The sequence below is a fragment of the Leptodactylus fuscus genome, chromosome 7 (genome assembly GCF_031893055.1).
Source record: "Leptodactylus fuscus isolate aLepFus1 chromosome 7, aLepFus1.hap2, whole genome shotgun sequence".
Taxonomy (NCBI): domain Eukaryota; kingdom Metazoa; phylum Chordata; class Amphibia; order Anura; family Leptodactylidae; genus Leptodactylus; species Leptodactylus fuscus.
The window spans coordinates 3,283,676-3,299,390 of NC_134271.1; the positions used below are offsets into that span (position 1 = coordinate 3,283,676).

General features: G+C 45.7%; 1 protein-coding gene across 4 annotated transcripts in view; it reads left to right on the forward strand.

Moving 5' to 3' along the window:
• Positions 1-14,668, forward strand: part of PPP6R3 (protein phosphatase 6 regulatory subunit 3) — a 39,680-nt gene extending 25,012 nt beyond the window's left edge. Inside the window, exons 16-26 of one of the 4 annotated variants that reach the window (XM_075280810.1) lie at positions 2,316-2,402; positions 3,764-3,861; positions 4,721-4,775; positions 5,327-5,457; positions 7,568-7,689; positions 8,568-8,721; positions 9,717-9,814; positions 10,101-10,245; positions 12,508-12,525; positions 12,818-12,937; positions 14,109-14,668. In XM_075280810.1, the coding sequence (XP_075136911.1) occupies positions 2,316-2,402; positions 3,764-3,861; positions 4,721-4,775; positions 5,327-5,457; positions 7,568-7,689; positions 8,568-8,721; positions 9,717-9,814; positions 10,101-10,245; positions 12,508-12,525; positions 12,818-12,937; positions 14,109-14,160 (1,080 nt within the window). In that variant the 3' untranslated portion in view covers positions 14,161-14,668. The remainder of the gene's footprint in view (positions 1-2,315; positions 2,403-3,763; positions 3,862-4,720; positions 4,776-5,326; positions 5,458-7,567; positions 7,690-8,567; positions 8,722-9,716; positions 9,815-10,100; positions 10,246-12,507; positions 12,526-12,817; positions 12,938-14,108) is intronic. The other 3 variants (XM_075280811.1, XM_075280813.1, XM_075280812.1) reach the window with 3 other exon arrangements.
• The last annotated feature ends 1,047 nt before the right edge of the window (positions 14,669-15,715 follow it).

Below are 15,715 nucleotides of genomic sequence, written 5' to 3' on the forward strand. Positions count from 1 at the left end.
GACTCCAATATATAAAGGAGAGTCACCATATCAATTGTTGGAACTGCAGTACAATCACTAATGTTCTCACCCCTAAAGATTCTCCAATGTCTCTTCTGCGGTTCTAAAAATAAGATATCGTCGGCGGGGGGAGGGGAATGTGCGCCCTCTCCCTACCTACCCCAAGCCTCTATTTGACTTTAGCTAACGGTCAAAGGCTATGTTTAATGGGAGGGTGAGGGGGACACTCTTGGTGACTTGGGGGTTGTTCGATAAGTCCAACACTTGGCCTATAGAGTATTCTGAAGATAAGAGTCTCCTTGTAAATCTGGTGTAATACCTCGCCCAGCCGGTGGCACCTGAAATTAGCCAAAGCTTTCTCAGCATCTCTAGTGACTAGTGCTGAATTGGTTTTGCTTTCCTGTTCAAAGCGCCACGTTGTCCAACACTGCCGAGACTTCCTGAGCGTTTGCCGTAGTCCTATGTCCAAGCAGGAAACCTGCCTGAGTGACACCAGATCAGTATGTGCCCCATTCCCTCCAACCCCAGTCTAAATCAGATGAGCGCAGTGGGAAAGGGGGGGCGGGGAGCCTCCTCACCTGTCCCCATTGCCCCGGTGTCGTCCTGCACCTCCTGATTCATCTGCCCCAGCAGCAGTGTCGTCTTGCATTGTGCTGAAGCTGCTGCAGCTTGATTGTCAGTACCTGTAACATCATGGCTCCTCTTCCTGCGGTGGCCACTGAATGGCCTCATAGTCACATGACCACTGTCAGCACATTGTCAGGGGGCGCAGGATGACATCAGAGCAACCGGGATGATGATGGGGGCGGCCTGAGCTGCTCCTCTGCTTTGTGAATAGCATTTAGTGATCTGCTTTACAGCAGTCATGGCCATGTGCAGCCATTGATCAGCGGGGCCCTGGCCGCAGGACACTGTCAGTGAGTGCAGCTTGTGTGCAGGGAGAGGCAATGACTCGCTGGCTAGGGCTCCATCATTGGTGGCGGCTGGTACGAGCAGATAACTTTCACATTGGCAGTCTCATGTGAAACGTGGCAACATGGAGCTGCTGAGACACCACTGGTCGCCCCTACACCTCGCTAAGAGCCATAGGCAAGACAATTTCCCATGTGCCCCCTTGTCTGGGTTGTAGGAAAATGGTCTTGCTCAGACTGGTTGGTGGGGCAAGAAAAGTTGGGGATCGCTGCTATAGGGTTTCCTCATTAAAAACAAATCTCTGGCCTCCTAATGTGCCACCTACAATGCTGATGTTGCTCAGAGATATTTCGGGTGCCTGAAGCGCCATTTGTCACTTATGAGGGGGGACCTCGGATCCTTCACCTGTGTCAGAAGTGTAATGTTGTAGGGTATATGTAACACTGGTAGACGCCATACGTGTTCCCCCTGAAGAACCTCTTCAGCAAACAATATCCCTTAAAACACCATGATGCAAAATGTGAACCTTGATGACCGGATATATAGAGAAAACTTTTATCTTTTTGCAGTAGAATAGAGTGTAAAGTGGTGAGTCTATCACCTCGGCCGAGTAATGGCTGAAGATGTGGCAACTAATTCCAATGGGCAGAATAGATAAGCTAACTTATCAGTATGGGGGTCCTGAGGATCGCTAGAAGTAGCTGGTGACTTTGGAGAGTAGGGGTCCCTTACCTGTCGTCTCCTCCTTGCGTAGCGTAGTTGTCACCAATGTCTTCAGTAAAGTAGTTCCATTTGCAGAGCAAAGATCAGAGACTGTAACTGTACGAAATTGGAATAAAATGCTGGGACGCCTTATAAGAATGTCACTAATACATTTGCTCTTCTCTGGACCTTCCTTTTAGCCACATTTTATAGCCATTGTCCAGTCCGCGGCCCATCCTGGTCTCTTCCCATTACCTATACAAAGGTGATCCATCAGAAATGTTCATATAGTTCCCTACAAGGAAAGTTTTATAATATTTCTGCCTTCTAGTCTATTTGACTTTCCCCCGAACAACCACCGACTCGGAGTCTGACTCTGCCCCTTGGGTTTGGAAACAAAGGAACTGGTTTAGTGATTATGATCAGTCCTGCCGGCGCCATATCCAGGATAGTGAACCCAAATACAGTGATTATATACAAGTCTACTAACCTAGCCCCACTTTATTAGGGGTAGTGTTACCCGATGTGGTCACAGGATCCCATTTATGTCATACATACGTTTTGAGTAGTCTGTGCAGCTTCTGTATATACCTGGTAACCGCTGGTTGTGGATTTTGTGTCCTAAATGAATGTGCCCACTAGTCACAGACCCCGCCGCCCCTGTGTGACCCCTAATCCTTGTACTTGTGCTTTCTTCTCAGGTGACCACACGACACATCCATTCCTCCAGTGATGATGAAATCGAGTTTAAAGATCCCGGATTCTCACAAGATTCTTCCATCCAGCAGGTTAGGACGTGAGATGTGATGTCTTATGAATATTAGGCTGCCCTCCATTGTACTTGCTGCAGATACACGGGGGTTTGGGCGTCTCTGAAAGAGGGTTTTCCAATTGGGCAAATCCCTGAAAGCAGTATCAGCGCTTTGATTTAGTGGGCAGACAATGCTAACATTAAATTCAGAACAAAGCAGGTTCTTAAAGGCATTGTCGCTGGCTATGTATTCACTTGGTCAGGCTGTGTGCGTTTGATGGACCCTGGGATTTTGGCGACAGGTTGTACCACCTTCTCCTCTTTGTGAGGTTGGGGAGCCAAACATTACCTCAGATCACGTGGCCTAGAGGTCTTGACGTTGCCGAAACCCTCAGGTCCATCACTCGTTCCATCGGTTAAGGTTAAGTATATACTCCCCCCCCCCCCCCCCCAGACTATCCCCTTAAGGACTTCAGTAAGTTTTCTTGTCTAGGAGCCTATAGGTAATGGAGAGATAGAAGAATGCTTAGCACAGGTCGTCAGGTCCTCCATAGTGAATTCTATAACTTTCACCATATCATTCAGTGACTCGTGTGAAACTTGGCATCATCCCTGGCATGACCAGTGATTTTTAGTCAGTACTAAGGCAGAGTATACAGATGGATATTATACACTACTCTAAAACAGCCCGTCTACATGGCTGACAGTCAGCGAGGGCTTCTGGGACTTTACAATCGATGGCTTGTCTAACTGAGGTCGGCTCATGTCCTTCCCTCCGCAGCCTCTTCATTACTGGGTTTACTCTATATAGATTCTGCATGTGCACCAGATATACCAGCCTGTACCCTATGGCAGGACTCTAACTCTTCACATGATATCTCTGATGCTAGGAGTCATTGTCTCTCCTTTACATACCGTCCCATAGTGATGACTGTACAGGGCAGTATGTGCTGGAGAGACCCGGACTCTTAGACGACCATCTTACACTTGTCCGATACGTGTATCTTACCAGCCTTACACAGTGTACAGAGCTGTAGACCTGCGGGGGCTGATCCTCCATTTAGTCCAGTCCTATGCAAGTGAATGGGACTTGGCTGCAGTAAGTGGCCACCATAAGATATACACCTGAGCACCACAGTGGTGATGTAAAGTGACAGACTCGTCTGATATTCATGGACTGAGAGCTCATCGATTGTTTAGTCCTGGAAACCCCTTTAATTTGTGTACTCGCCAGACGCCAGCTTGTGCCCCAACAGACTATACAATGAGCCCACATATTGGAGACCCCCTTGTGCATGTACTTACCGTATCCTCCGTGTCTAGCTATATTGAGCAGCTTGTTTGAGGCGCAGTCTAGACTACATGTTATACCACTGTTGTTGGTCCTGGGTTTGCCAGGCCTTTTCTGATTATCAGATGCAACAAATGACGTCCAATTTTATTGACCAGTTTGGCTTCAATGATGAGAAGTTCGCTGACCAAGATGACATTGGGAAGTAAGTATGCCTCTCTCTTGTGATCTTTAACACCTGATTTTGGGGTCTGGTGACTCGGTAATGGCTCTCGGGCCTATTTCTCGCTTCTGCACTGATTTCTGAGCTTGATCAAAAAAAAAAATCACTCTTACTAATGAACGTGTGGTCAATGGATTGTGGGGCGCGGGCACCGGCCTAATGCTGCACCGCTGATAACTATACTAATGGTCGCGTCTGCCGTAAATCAGGCCAACTTATCCTTCACTGATTGGGTACATGGTGGTGGGTGTTTCTGGGTGTGTTTTGCTAATTTGTAGGTGATGGAATTTTTCTTTTTTTAGTATAGCACCAGTTCACACAATAGATGGGAGGATCCTGCTCACAAGAGCTTACAATCTATTTTGTAAAAGTCTTTTACAAACCTCATTCACACAAATGGGACAGTCCAAGTCCATGTTCTCCTTTCTAGAGCCATTCAGAATGGTCGCAGGAACTTGTGTGACAAATAACCATGATGTGGTCTGGGGGCCGTAGGATCCCATTAACTTACTGCTAATTGTTCCAAGTTAGTAGCTGCCCGGCTGGTCGCCTGTAAAGAAGGATCAGGTAGTAATGAGTTAATGGGACGCGGGCATCCACTTCTCACCTGCATCATGGCTGCTCACGGTCACCCTTGTCCTAAAACTGCAATCTGTATAGACACAACGTGACGCTCTATAGCGTTATATTTATATATACCTTTAGTATATCGGGGGCCCCATGTGACTCTACCCCCCCTCCAGTTTAGAGTTGGACTTCTATTGAGGCTACACTGACTTTTGCAAGCGCTTTCTCTGTTTTTCATGTTCTCTTTTGTGCCTACGACTCTTTTTTATTCCAGTGTTTCCTTTGACCGCGTCTCGGACATAAACTTCTCTCTCAACGCAAACGAAAGCGTAAGTAACAGCGAGGCAGTGATGGGGGGGGGGGGGGGATTTGGGGTATTGTAGGTGCCCCATGTATGTGGATGGTGGACAAGGAAGCTGGGGGAGTTGCTGTTGCTTTTTGGCAGCTCAAACAATCCTCTGTAGTGGTGGACTCTGGACTGTCCCGAGCCCTCACGTGACCCCGCCAAGGTCCGAAGTCCCGGGATGGTGGGACGTTTGTATGACCATCCTTTTCTGGGCACAATGTCTATCAGTTGTCACTCTCGGGTTCCTGGCCTAATAATATGTCCTGAGGCCACTTTTAGGTAGAGGGGAAAGCCCTACTTATGCCCCCTTGTGGCCAGATTGTGTCTAACCCGCACACACCTGTTATAATTCACATCTGCCCGAAACATGTGACATCCGTGTGACAAGCTCTCCGGCAGTCTGGGTGAGGCTTGTTGTGTGTAATGGTCAGAGACCTGAATTTTACTCCCTTTATATTTGCAGTCAGTTTAGTAATTTCCCATTACCCAATAATAGATGAATAACATGAGAATTATTTTTTTTTTTTTTTTAAGGCAAATATCGCTTTGTTTGAAGCTTGCTGCAAGGAACGAATACAGCAGTTTGATGATGGAGGGTCTGACGAAGAAGATATTTGGGAGGAGAAGAACCTTGCCTTCACACAAGATACACAAAGAAGATCCAGGTAATGTGGCCGTAGCCATAGATGTGATTTTTGTCACGAATGAGTGTTGATGTAGCCAGGCTGAGACTGATCTGTGTGCTGCCTGTTCCTCCACCACCCCATTCACTGCTCTGGGAGCCATAAAACAAACTGGGTTAGGACCTGGCCCGAGTCCCCCATTTGAGCTCACGGTCCCTACACACAGGTCCATGATGATACAAAAGAGTGTGTTTGAGTCCATAGAAATGAGGGGTTTAGTGTGCAAACGCTGAAAAACCAGAAGTGCGTGGGGCATAAGCCAGGATGTGCTTTGGACTGGTCTGGTACTTGGTCACATTCACATCTTGTAATAGTTCAAGCAGATTAAGGTACGACTTTGACACTAAATCTCATCATATGGTAGAGGACAAACTAATTGATCGTGGGTCTAAATCAGGGGTCCTCAAACTATAGCCCGCGGGCCACATGCAGCCTGATGAGGACATTTTTCCAGCCGGCTGCATGTGGATGGCGCGGATCGCTGACTGTGCAAATGTGCGTACAGCTGAAAGCAGTCAATGGGGGTTCTGAGGAGCGTATAATACTGTGTGGGGCCTGCCGTGATGCCTATAATTGTGTGGGGCCTGCTGTGGAGCATATAATACTGTGGGGGAGCTACTGTGGAGCGTATTATCTTAAATTATTTATTTTTAAACTATATTTCGGCCTTCCATTGGTTTGACGGACAGTGAACTGGCCCCCCTGTTTAAAAAGTTTGAGGACTCCTGGTCTAAATACTCAGAGCCCCCACCGATCCAGACAACAGTGGTTGAGGACCCATTACAACACCGGACATGGCTCTTTTAGTAAATGGCAAGGATATTCTTGGTCCAAAAAAAATATGGTGACTTGCCTGTGTCCTATAGTCCACATTTTGGCAATCCCAGCAGTGCCAGACACCCCCTGACCATGTCCTTAATGGCCGATAAATTGCGTTACCTGATCAGAGCTGTGCACGCGGCGGCGTTACTGCTGTCAGATGAGGGCAGGACGTGAGGGGAGCGCGCACAAGGGATTGGTCTTTGGGGAATTATGTATTGTCATGTGGGTTAGTACAATCTATAGCCTCTTATATACCACATAACACGTATTGTATAGCGTCGGTAAAACCTAGAATAACCACAGCAAGACAAGTAAGGCAGCGTTCACATCTGCGATAGTTTCTGTAGAGACCGTCGGTGTCTGAAAATTGGCGAAGGAAAAAGTCCAGATTTTTAGTCTTTAAGGGACGGACACTCCATTAGTCAGGGGGGTCACTGGACTCTGTATTACAGCTTTTTAGTGATCACCTCTTCTCCAGGTTCCCTGATGAACCTAAACATGGAGGAAAGTCTACTGTGAACTAGTGTAAGCCTCTGTAACCCACGTAACACAACCCCGGGACCTCACAATGACACTAAACCAACAAGATATATCAAGAAATACAGGTCAAGAACAAACCCCATCACCATCCTCGCTATTCACCCACATACAGGCCCTGATTCAATGCTGGAAAGCCATTTCTACTCACCATTGGGCTAGTTAGCACCTTGTTTTCTTCTGGGCCAGTCCAGACCTCCCTCAGTGATCCCCCTCCTGTATATAATCTCTCATATTCTGAGCCTTCCCCTATAGGATTCCACCTCTCGCCTGCACCAGTTGTCTGACTGACCAGAGCTTGGCTTATCTGTCTTCTCCCCCTTGGTATGCTGCAAGAATTTCTCCAGTGATCACATGGAGTTGCCTTTTGCCCCCTGCAGACCAGTCCCCACCCTAAGGAGTTGTGCGACCAGTTGTCACTTCCCCCGATAATTCCATTACAATGGGAAAGCGCTGGTGTTCCCAGGAGCCTTAGGGGTGTAAATTCCTCCAGTATGTGTTGTATTTGTCTCCTATTAGTGTGACTGACCCCAGGCAAACTGACCATAGAAAGTATTCACGCCTCTGGCTAGATCACTGGTGACTGTTCAGTGTCGCGCACATAGGATTGTATTCAGCAGGATGGTATATACCCGTGTTATTGAAAATACCCAGTAGGTGCATGTAAGTCTCGTCTTGTGCGTCCGGACAGTAGTAATATCCCATGAATCTGACAATAACTCTGCTCCTATAGCTCAGGAAGCACAGACAGCGAGGAGAGCACAGACTCGGAGGAGGAAGACTCCATCAAACAGGGACTATTTGAATCGAGCACAGTCAACCAGGAGGACAAGATGGAGGTGGATGCCAACGAAGGTGATGTCAATGCTCTATAAGATGACCGTAATGTAAAACAAATTCATCAGTCCATCTCTTACAGTCACTTTACATCTCTATGGCACAGATCCTGCACAGTCCATCTGTGACAATGGCCATTACATAGGACATTTGTGTTGTCACTTTTTTTCGGAGGAGGTCAATAGAAAGGACACCCGAGCTCTGCCTGTGCCTTGGTGTAGCAGCGATGAGCCGCTCCTGTTATTTAGAGGGGCTTTCCTGCTCATAATGTATTTTTCATACTCATGGCCAGGATAGGTCGTCTGTGTCTGATCGGGGTGGGGGTCAGAAGTTCCTGCACTGATGGGGATTGGAGGCTGTGTTCTCCTATTCAAGCAATAGGTTCAGATCTGCATCCACATCCCCCGTGTAGGAGCCGACTGCACTCACTCCCTTTCCTCTACAGAAGTGTCAGCACTTGGAGGCTGCTAAAAACCTGATCTGTGCGGGGTCTGGGTGTTGGTGTTGGACACGCACAGATCAGGCATTGCTGTCCCATCTTGCATTTTAGGACCAACATCCCCTTTACCAGGGTTTAAAGAGCAAAATGCCGCTGTGCAAATAAGGCAATAAATCAACAGCTGCCGCCCCTCTCCATGGGGGAGGTGAAAGGAGGGGGGAGGGTGAAGACGGAACTGGAGGGGGGAGGAGGTGAAGACGGAGCTGGAGGGGGGAGGTGAAGACTGAACTGGACTCTATACATGGTCTGAGTGAAGATGTAGATTAGAAAGTTTCTCCTCAGCTTTTCTAGTCCATGACAGGTTTTATTATTGCCGGGACTTCAGGTTCTTGCAGCGACAGTCTTTCTTCAGCAGCGCGTTGTATATTCCATTAAACTGGACTTTCTCTTCTTTTAGCGAGTAACTGGCCGGCAAACTTCGATATCCCAATGGAAACTGCACATGTGGCCGGCCTGGATTCGGTGGGATCTGATGTCTGGAGCACAGAAGAGCCGCTGTCCTCTAAAGAGACTGGTTGGGCCTCATTTACAGACTTCACAGCGTCTATTGGGTCAGTTCAGTAATGAAGCAAAGACCTGGTTGTAATAAATTCTGAAATGATCACCATTTTCCAAAACATGCGCACATTCTGTAGTCCAAAAATTCTGGTTGATGGGTCACAATGACACTTCTGTAGACTCCATAGATCCCTGTAATGGCTATTCTATGCTATTAGTCCCTTGTATTAATACTCATGAGGCTTTGGCTTGCACTTGTCGACCTCTGCTGTACATGGCACCTACCGACTCTCCATTAAACATGGAGGCAGTGGTCAGGGGGTCTCGCGTACGGGGTGCACCCTCCGTTTGGCTCTGCGTCTACACTAAAATCATTGCTTATGGTGATATGCATGAATATTCATTGTGACCATAATTTCCATTTTAGGAAAGTGCTGAGGACAGAGTAAAGTGTCAAATTTTTGCACAAAAATGTACAACTTGCACATGCCTGACATGGCAGTAAACTCGTGTACAAGGCGTAATCTTCCCGGGTGGGTCTGAGCAGCCGTCACAGTCGAAGCATTTTTAACCAGAGCAAATTACAAATTTATTTTCTTAGACTTTCATTATGCAGAATATTAAAAAAAAAAAATTTGTGAAGGTGTCCATAACCTTTAAAGAGGTTGTTGCAATAGGGATACCTGTCCGCCATACACAGGGTAAGAGTCTGATCGTTGGGCATTCATCTTGGCAACCCTGTAGAAGTGAACAGGGCATCGGTCTCTCAAGCACACTGGCTTTAGGGAGGGCATGACTATGGGTCCTCCTGTATCCGTAGCACAAGTGATAAGTGGCCATAACAGGACAACCCCTTTAAGTCCTCAATGGAGGGGAATAACAAGCTCCAAGTGCTCCCTGAGAGTCCTGCAGATTACAGAGGGGCCTCATTGGCTATGACCATGCCATCACATAATGCACAGACACTGCACACAGCCCTATGGTAAATCTCATGATGCTTTCACACTACAAACGTTGTGATATTAAAATATATATCTTTTATTTTCAGTGCAAAGGAGTCTGCAAGAAGTAACTCTCCTGTAGAAATGGAAACCAGTACAGAGCTAATGGATCCCTTGAATGTTAATGCATCTGCTCAGACTGAAAGTAAATAAACGGGTTACCCTGAAATGTATTGGAGGAATTGTGTCCGTCTTATTGATAGAGGGAGGGAATAGCTTTTGGTCTACAAATCTGGCAGTGTAAAAATCACACAACACCTCCCCAGTATACGGTCGGTGCATAAGCCGCTTTCTGTGGGAAGGGGGGCTTAAAGGGGCTTCACCACCAATAAATCTTTTGGGGGATGTAAAGCCTAATGGGAGGATGTTGTGACCTGGGGTAATGGCAGATTAATGCAGAGTGTGTGATTGTCATAACTTCCTCCTCATAGTTACGGTCGCGATGGACGCCAGTTCGGACGGTGAAGAAGAAGTCGACAATGCCGATCAGATGACAGAGACTGTGATGAACGGCAGCATGAAGGAAACCCTCAGCCTTACTGTGGATGCAAAAACAGAGACTGCAGTTTTTAAAAGGTAACCTGGATATGTGTGCGCAGTGACTGTGCAGGGGGACGGCGGGAGATTCTGGGTTCTGACTCTCTTTGCAATTTTCTAGACTTTCACCAAATGCCAAGGTAATTTCTAAAGAACCTCATTGGCTTGGTGGGCTTTTGGTTTGCATCAGAATTGTAGCTCCTCTTGCTTAGTATGACCCCCCCCGCCCTCCCTGATGTTCCCGGGCTGCAGGAAAAGCTGCAAATATTGAAAGTGGTGTCTGGTGTAGCCTCAATGTGAATATCGTTTTATAGGTTTAGACGGGTTTACCCATGAAGCAAGTTAGATGGGGGAGGGGGGGGGGGGTGTCCAGACCCCTCCGATCAGGAGAACAAATCACTAGTGGTTAGGCAGCATGCACACTGCTCCCGCTCCCGCCATCTCTGGTGCTCCCATTGAAATGAATGAAATCCAGCACTCTGCCGCCTCCACTGTGCCTACACTGATGACTGGAGCGACGGGCGCTCTGCCCAAACACCGCGCCATTCACATCTGGTCCTTGTTCTCCTCATCTATGGGGGGGGGGCTGAGAAGTCGTACCCCACCCCCAACTGGTGTGTGAGTTGTTCCCTATCAATAGGAAGTCAGGAGGGAACATTGGGATCCCTGAAAAAAAAAAGCTTCCTAAATTTCTGTGCTGGAAGGAAGTTGTCAGTAAATTGTGCAATCATTATGTAATTAGTTTCATTAATGTCGTGTTGTAAGAATTTTTTTTTTTAATACCGTTGAGAACCGTTTAGTGTTGGGCGCTAATATGGCAGCCACCAGTTTCCTGTATTGTGCAGCCGTGTGGGGGCTTCGTGGAAGCAACTTGAGAAACCTTGATGCAACTAATAATAACTTCGCTTAGAGTTTTACATTCACGTTTTTCAGGGTATTTCGTATTTTGGACTAATCCTGGGGGAAAATAGAATGAAAAATCCATACGCGGCCAGAGAACCCTGTTTAGTTTAGGATTGACCATAAATAGGACACAGCCGGTCCAGGATCGGCCGCAAGAAGCCGTTTTATCCATGTCCTGTATATTGAGCGAGCGCTGCAGCCCACAGACTCCTAAGGATGGCCAGGACGTTCTCACTTATATTCCATCTACTCGACATGATGAGATTTGTTTTCTTAGGAACATTCCAGGAATTTTATTTATTTTATTTTTTTTTCGATACAATTGCATAAAAATTCCAATATTCCGACTTCACTAAACCAAAGCATCTCCGTTCCAGTTCTCGCTGACCTCCTCTTCTTGGCTCTGGACATACAGGGGTTACTCTTCTTCCGCCAGTCATTACTAATAGAAGGCAATTGCCTGAGTAAGGCTAAGACCCCACAGGCGGGAAAAATCGTTGCGTTTTACAGTACTTGCAAAGTGGATGGGGTTCATGCGAATCCCATTCCCACTTTACGGAAAAAATCGCAGCATGTCAATTATATCTACGGAAATGCCAGCAACGTTCCCATAGATATAATTGTAACAGAGTCCGGGGAGGAAAACTCTGAACTTTCTGTTTAAAGCGCTGCGGGAAGAACAGCGATGTGTTCACACTACAGTTGTTCGCGCGGCGTTTCCTACCAGTGGGTCCTTAGCCCTAAATGTGTCAGGGGGACCAAGAAGCCGAGATCAGCGGAAGCATCAGCAGATGAGCAGGCTCTGAATAGTGAATACAATACATTGTGTGCTGTCTACAGATGAGCCAACACTATTCGAAATGGCCGTTTTGAATAGCGCGCTCCCATAGAAATGAATGGAAGTAGCTGACACGCGGGGGGGTTAAGGGGGCCACTTCCATTCATTTCTATAGGCGTATGCTATGTTTTGAATAGTGTTCGCTCCTCTCCAGTGCAGTCCTTAATGTATTCTTCCTACCCTGCTTGGCCGGCAGCTATTCCTCCTACACACACTTGGCTCTGCGTGCTGAGCATGCATGTGTTTCCGTCGGTGAGAGGGGAGTAGCGGCTGTCAGTATTTGACATGCTTGTTCCCTTTTTCGCCAGCGTCCTCCCCTGGTTCGGCGCTATATTCACCTACCTGACTATCTATTATAGGGCCAGATTGACATATCTAATAAGTAATGGATTTTGGAGAAGTAGATTGACATTTTGCAAACCCTCTGAGTCTTGCGTGGTAGCCGCAGTATGTAGTGTTTGTGTCGCTCTTCCTGCACCGCAGCACCACATGTACTAAGTCGCCTTCTGTTTATGCCGCTTCTCCTCCTTTCCCTCTCCACTGCGCACTATTGGCTTCAGAGTGTTGAAATCCTATTGGTATGTATCTTTACAAATCCTCACTTTGCAGGTTTTCCATACGTTCCCCTGTTTTGCCTAAAGCTCCTTGTTTTCCACTACTTTCCCTTTCATCTGTCAGCAGCATCCGTGCACACTCTTTATTTTCCATTATTTATTGTGACTATGCTGCAACGTGCAGTTACTTTATTTATCCCCCCCCCCTCCCCACACACATGTCCTTTTGACCATTGGCGCCCCCCAGTGCATGACTTTACCGTTTTATTACCTTGTTACGCTCAAGTCTTATTTCTTTTTGCTTCTTTCGTTGTAGTGAGGAAGGGAAACTGTCTACCTCTAATGACCCGGCCTGTAAATACGTCGTGGAGAACTTCGAATCTACTCTGGAAAATCCTCCGGTGTTGCAGCCAAACAGTAGCAGTCCAGAACAGAAGTGAGTACGATTTAGTGACAAGTGCACGTGTAGCATGGATAGGGGGTCAGTATGTGTCTGTGAGGGGCCCGGCCACCTGGACCTTGCACAGAGCAGATGAAGCTTCTAGTAATGGGAGCAGCGCTACAGATCCCCAGAATCAGCGCTATACAGTGGATGGGGCTGCAGCTCTGCTCTCATTACATGTACAGCATCCATACTACATGCACCCCCTGTCCCCTTCCAGCACCCAGACTGCTGCACCAGTTGATCTGGGTGTCAGGCCCCACCAGGCCACTTACTGATGACCTATCCTGTGGATAAATCAGGAGTATGAGAAATTGAGTGTCCAAATAACCCCCCTTAGGGCTTGTGTTTCCTGCGACCATCTCAATCCATTCCCTCCATCAAGTTAAAGGGGTTATGCCAGGAAAAGTATAACCTGTTCAGTGGGGGTCTGACCGCTGGGTCCTTTGTCAACCCCAAGAAACGGGGGTTGTTTTTCTTGTTGTAAATTCAGCCTGACGCCAGGCTAAATGTAGGTGTCAGTAGTCATTGCCCCAATCCAGCTTTCATGGGAGTGCTGAAGGTGGCCGAAGTAAAAGAGCGCACATTTGTCAGCATCAGTCTGTGCTGGTTCCATGTAGGCACCCCATCGATCAGCTAAGCTACAGAGAATGGTGCAGGAAGTAGACAGCGCCATGTAGTGGCTGGAGTGAGTCATTGCAGCTTAGGTCAAATTTGGATTATTAGGAGCTGATTCGCAGTACCAGGTCTGGCCACTAAACGTAGTACAGCGCTGTCTGCTTCCTGCTCCATTCTCTGTGTAGTAGCTCCTAATGGTACTATATGAAGCACATGTGGGGGGTGGCAGAGGAGCTAATCCCCAAGCACAAGTCACAGCACTTTTTTTAAAAAATTTTTTATTTGTGCTGTGACTTGTAGTGCTGGGGGACAGCTCCTCTTCTATCAACAAACTTTAATTTAGTTTTTCACAAGGTAAACATAAAAAACTGATCCGTTTGTTTTAGCAAAAAACTGATGCACATCCGTTAACGGATCAGACTTTTTGATGCGTAAATTGACATCAGTTTGCATCAATTTTTTTGATTAAAATAACGGATCCGTTTAATTTACGTGAAAACCATGATGGGCAAGCAGCCTAATATGTGTTTCCTTCCCACATCTCTAGAACACCCGAGCAAATTGTGTTGGATGGAGCGTCGAGCAACGGCCCCGTATGATGAGTGATGCCCGCTGCCTAGCCTGAAGATCGCTGACTTGCTACCCCTTTGGGATTTCAAGTGGGAGTTACTTGAGGATTTTTGTCAGAAGCCTGTCGACGCCAGTCACTGCTGCACTAACTTTGCAAGGGATCAGGACCAGCAACTTTATTTTTTATTTTTATTTTTTTCCTTTCTAGATTTTAAGGTGTTGTACAGACTTGAAAGTGTAAAAATTGCACATTAAGAAACAAGACTTTTGTGTATGTTTATATTGTATTGTATTCTAAGATATAAAACAAACAAAAAAAAAACACAACCGGTGCCCTAAAGACGTAAGAACTCGCCACTTCAGTAATACGATGTGATACGATGGTTAAAATGGTTGTAAAAATAGTTTTTATAAAGTGTATACGACACAGATCTCATGTATGTCAGAGCAGAACTATTTGACAATTCGTGTGACCAAAGTATTGACCCGTTCATGCGTTATTTTATTTTTTTTCCCACTTTGTACAATAGTCACTTTTTTTTTTTTTTTTTTTTGCAACAGAATTATTCTTTGATAAAAACAAAACAAAAAACCTTCCTGTAAATGTTCTCAATGTGTTTAGGTTACCAAAAGTGATTCGGACATCCAGATTTTTTTCCCCAGTTTTTGTTCTTCTTTTGCAGCAGATTTTATCAGATGTCCTATTGCTGTATTTTTACGTTTTTTTTTTGTTTTTTTTTTTAAGAAAATGTCTATTGGTAGAGATATAAGTATTTATTGCTCCAGTTCTGACGGATGGTTCATGTAAAGCCATAGGTTCCGTATTTTGCATAAGCAACAGGTGAGGAAAGAATTGTTTTTTTTGGAAACTTTTACCCATTTTTAGTTTTGGTTTTTTTATGCATTTTTTTTTTTTTTTTTTTTTTTTTTTTAAATTAAATGTGAAATAAAATGCTCAATGCTCTTCCATCTCCCATAGAACGGGGCTGGCATTTTATTATAAATTTGTATTTTTTAATATACAGATCAAAAAAAAAAAAATATTGTAAACTTTGCATGTCATCTGTTTGTGCCGATCTGTGAATTATTTTTATATACAAGTTCGAAACCAGTTTTTTTTTCTTTTTGTTTTTTTTTTCCCCCCGTTTTTTTTTCCTTGTCGGAAACTGGTTTGTACATAGGTAGTGATTATGAAAGCTAATTCTATGTAATTTATAATGTTTCTATATTCCTGTAAACTCCAGGCCGCCTTCTCGAAGCAGGAAAAAAAACAAAAAAAAACACAAAAAGCAATGTCATGTTGCCCGTCTGATACAAGGGTCGTCCTCCTCTTGCACACCTTTTTTTTTTTTTTTTTTTTTTTTTTTTTTTTTTTTTTTTTTTTGTAGATGTAAATCTGTCTAATTTCATGAATAGATTCTTACGAGTTGTGAGACTTCTCCTAGACGGCGAGGCCAACCATTGATAGGCGTAGTCTCCCATGCAACGTGCCTAAGCATTACATTGCATACTACAATAAAAAGGAAAATCTGCCTATCGCTTCCTTTTACCTCATTTAAGGTTTCCAGTTTGACCTTTTTTGTT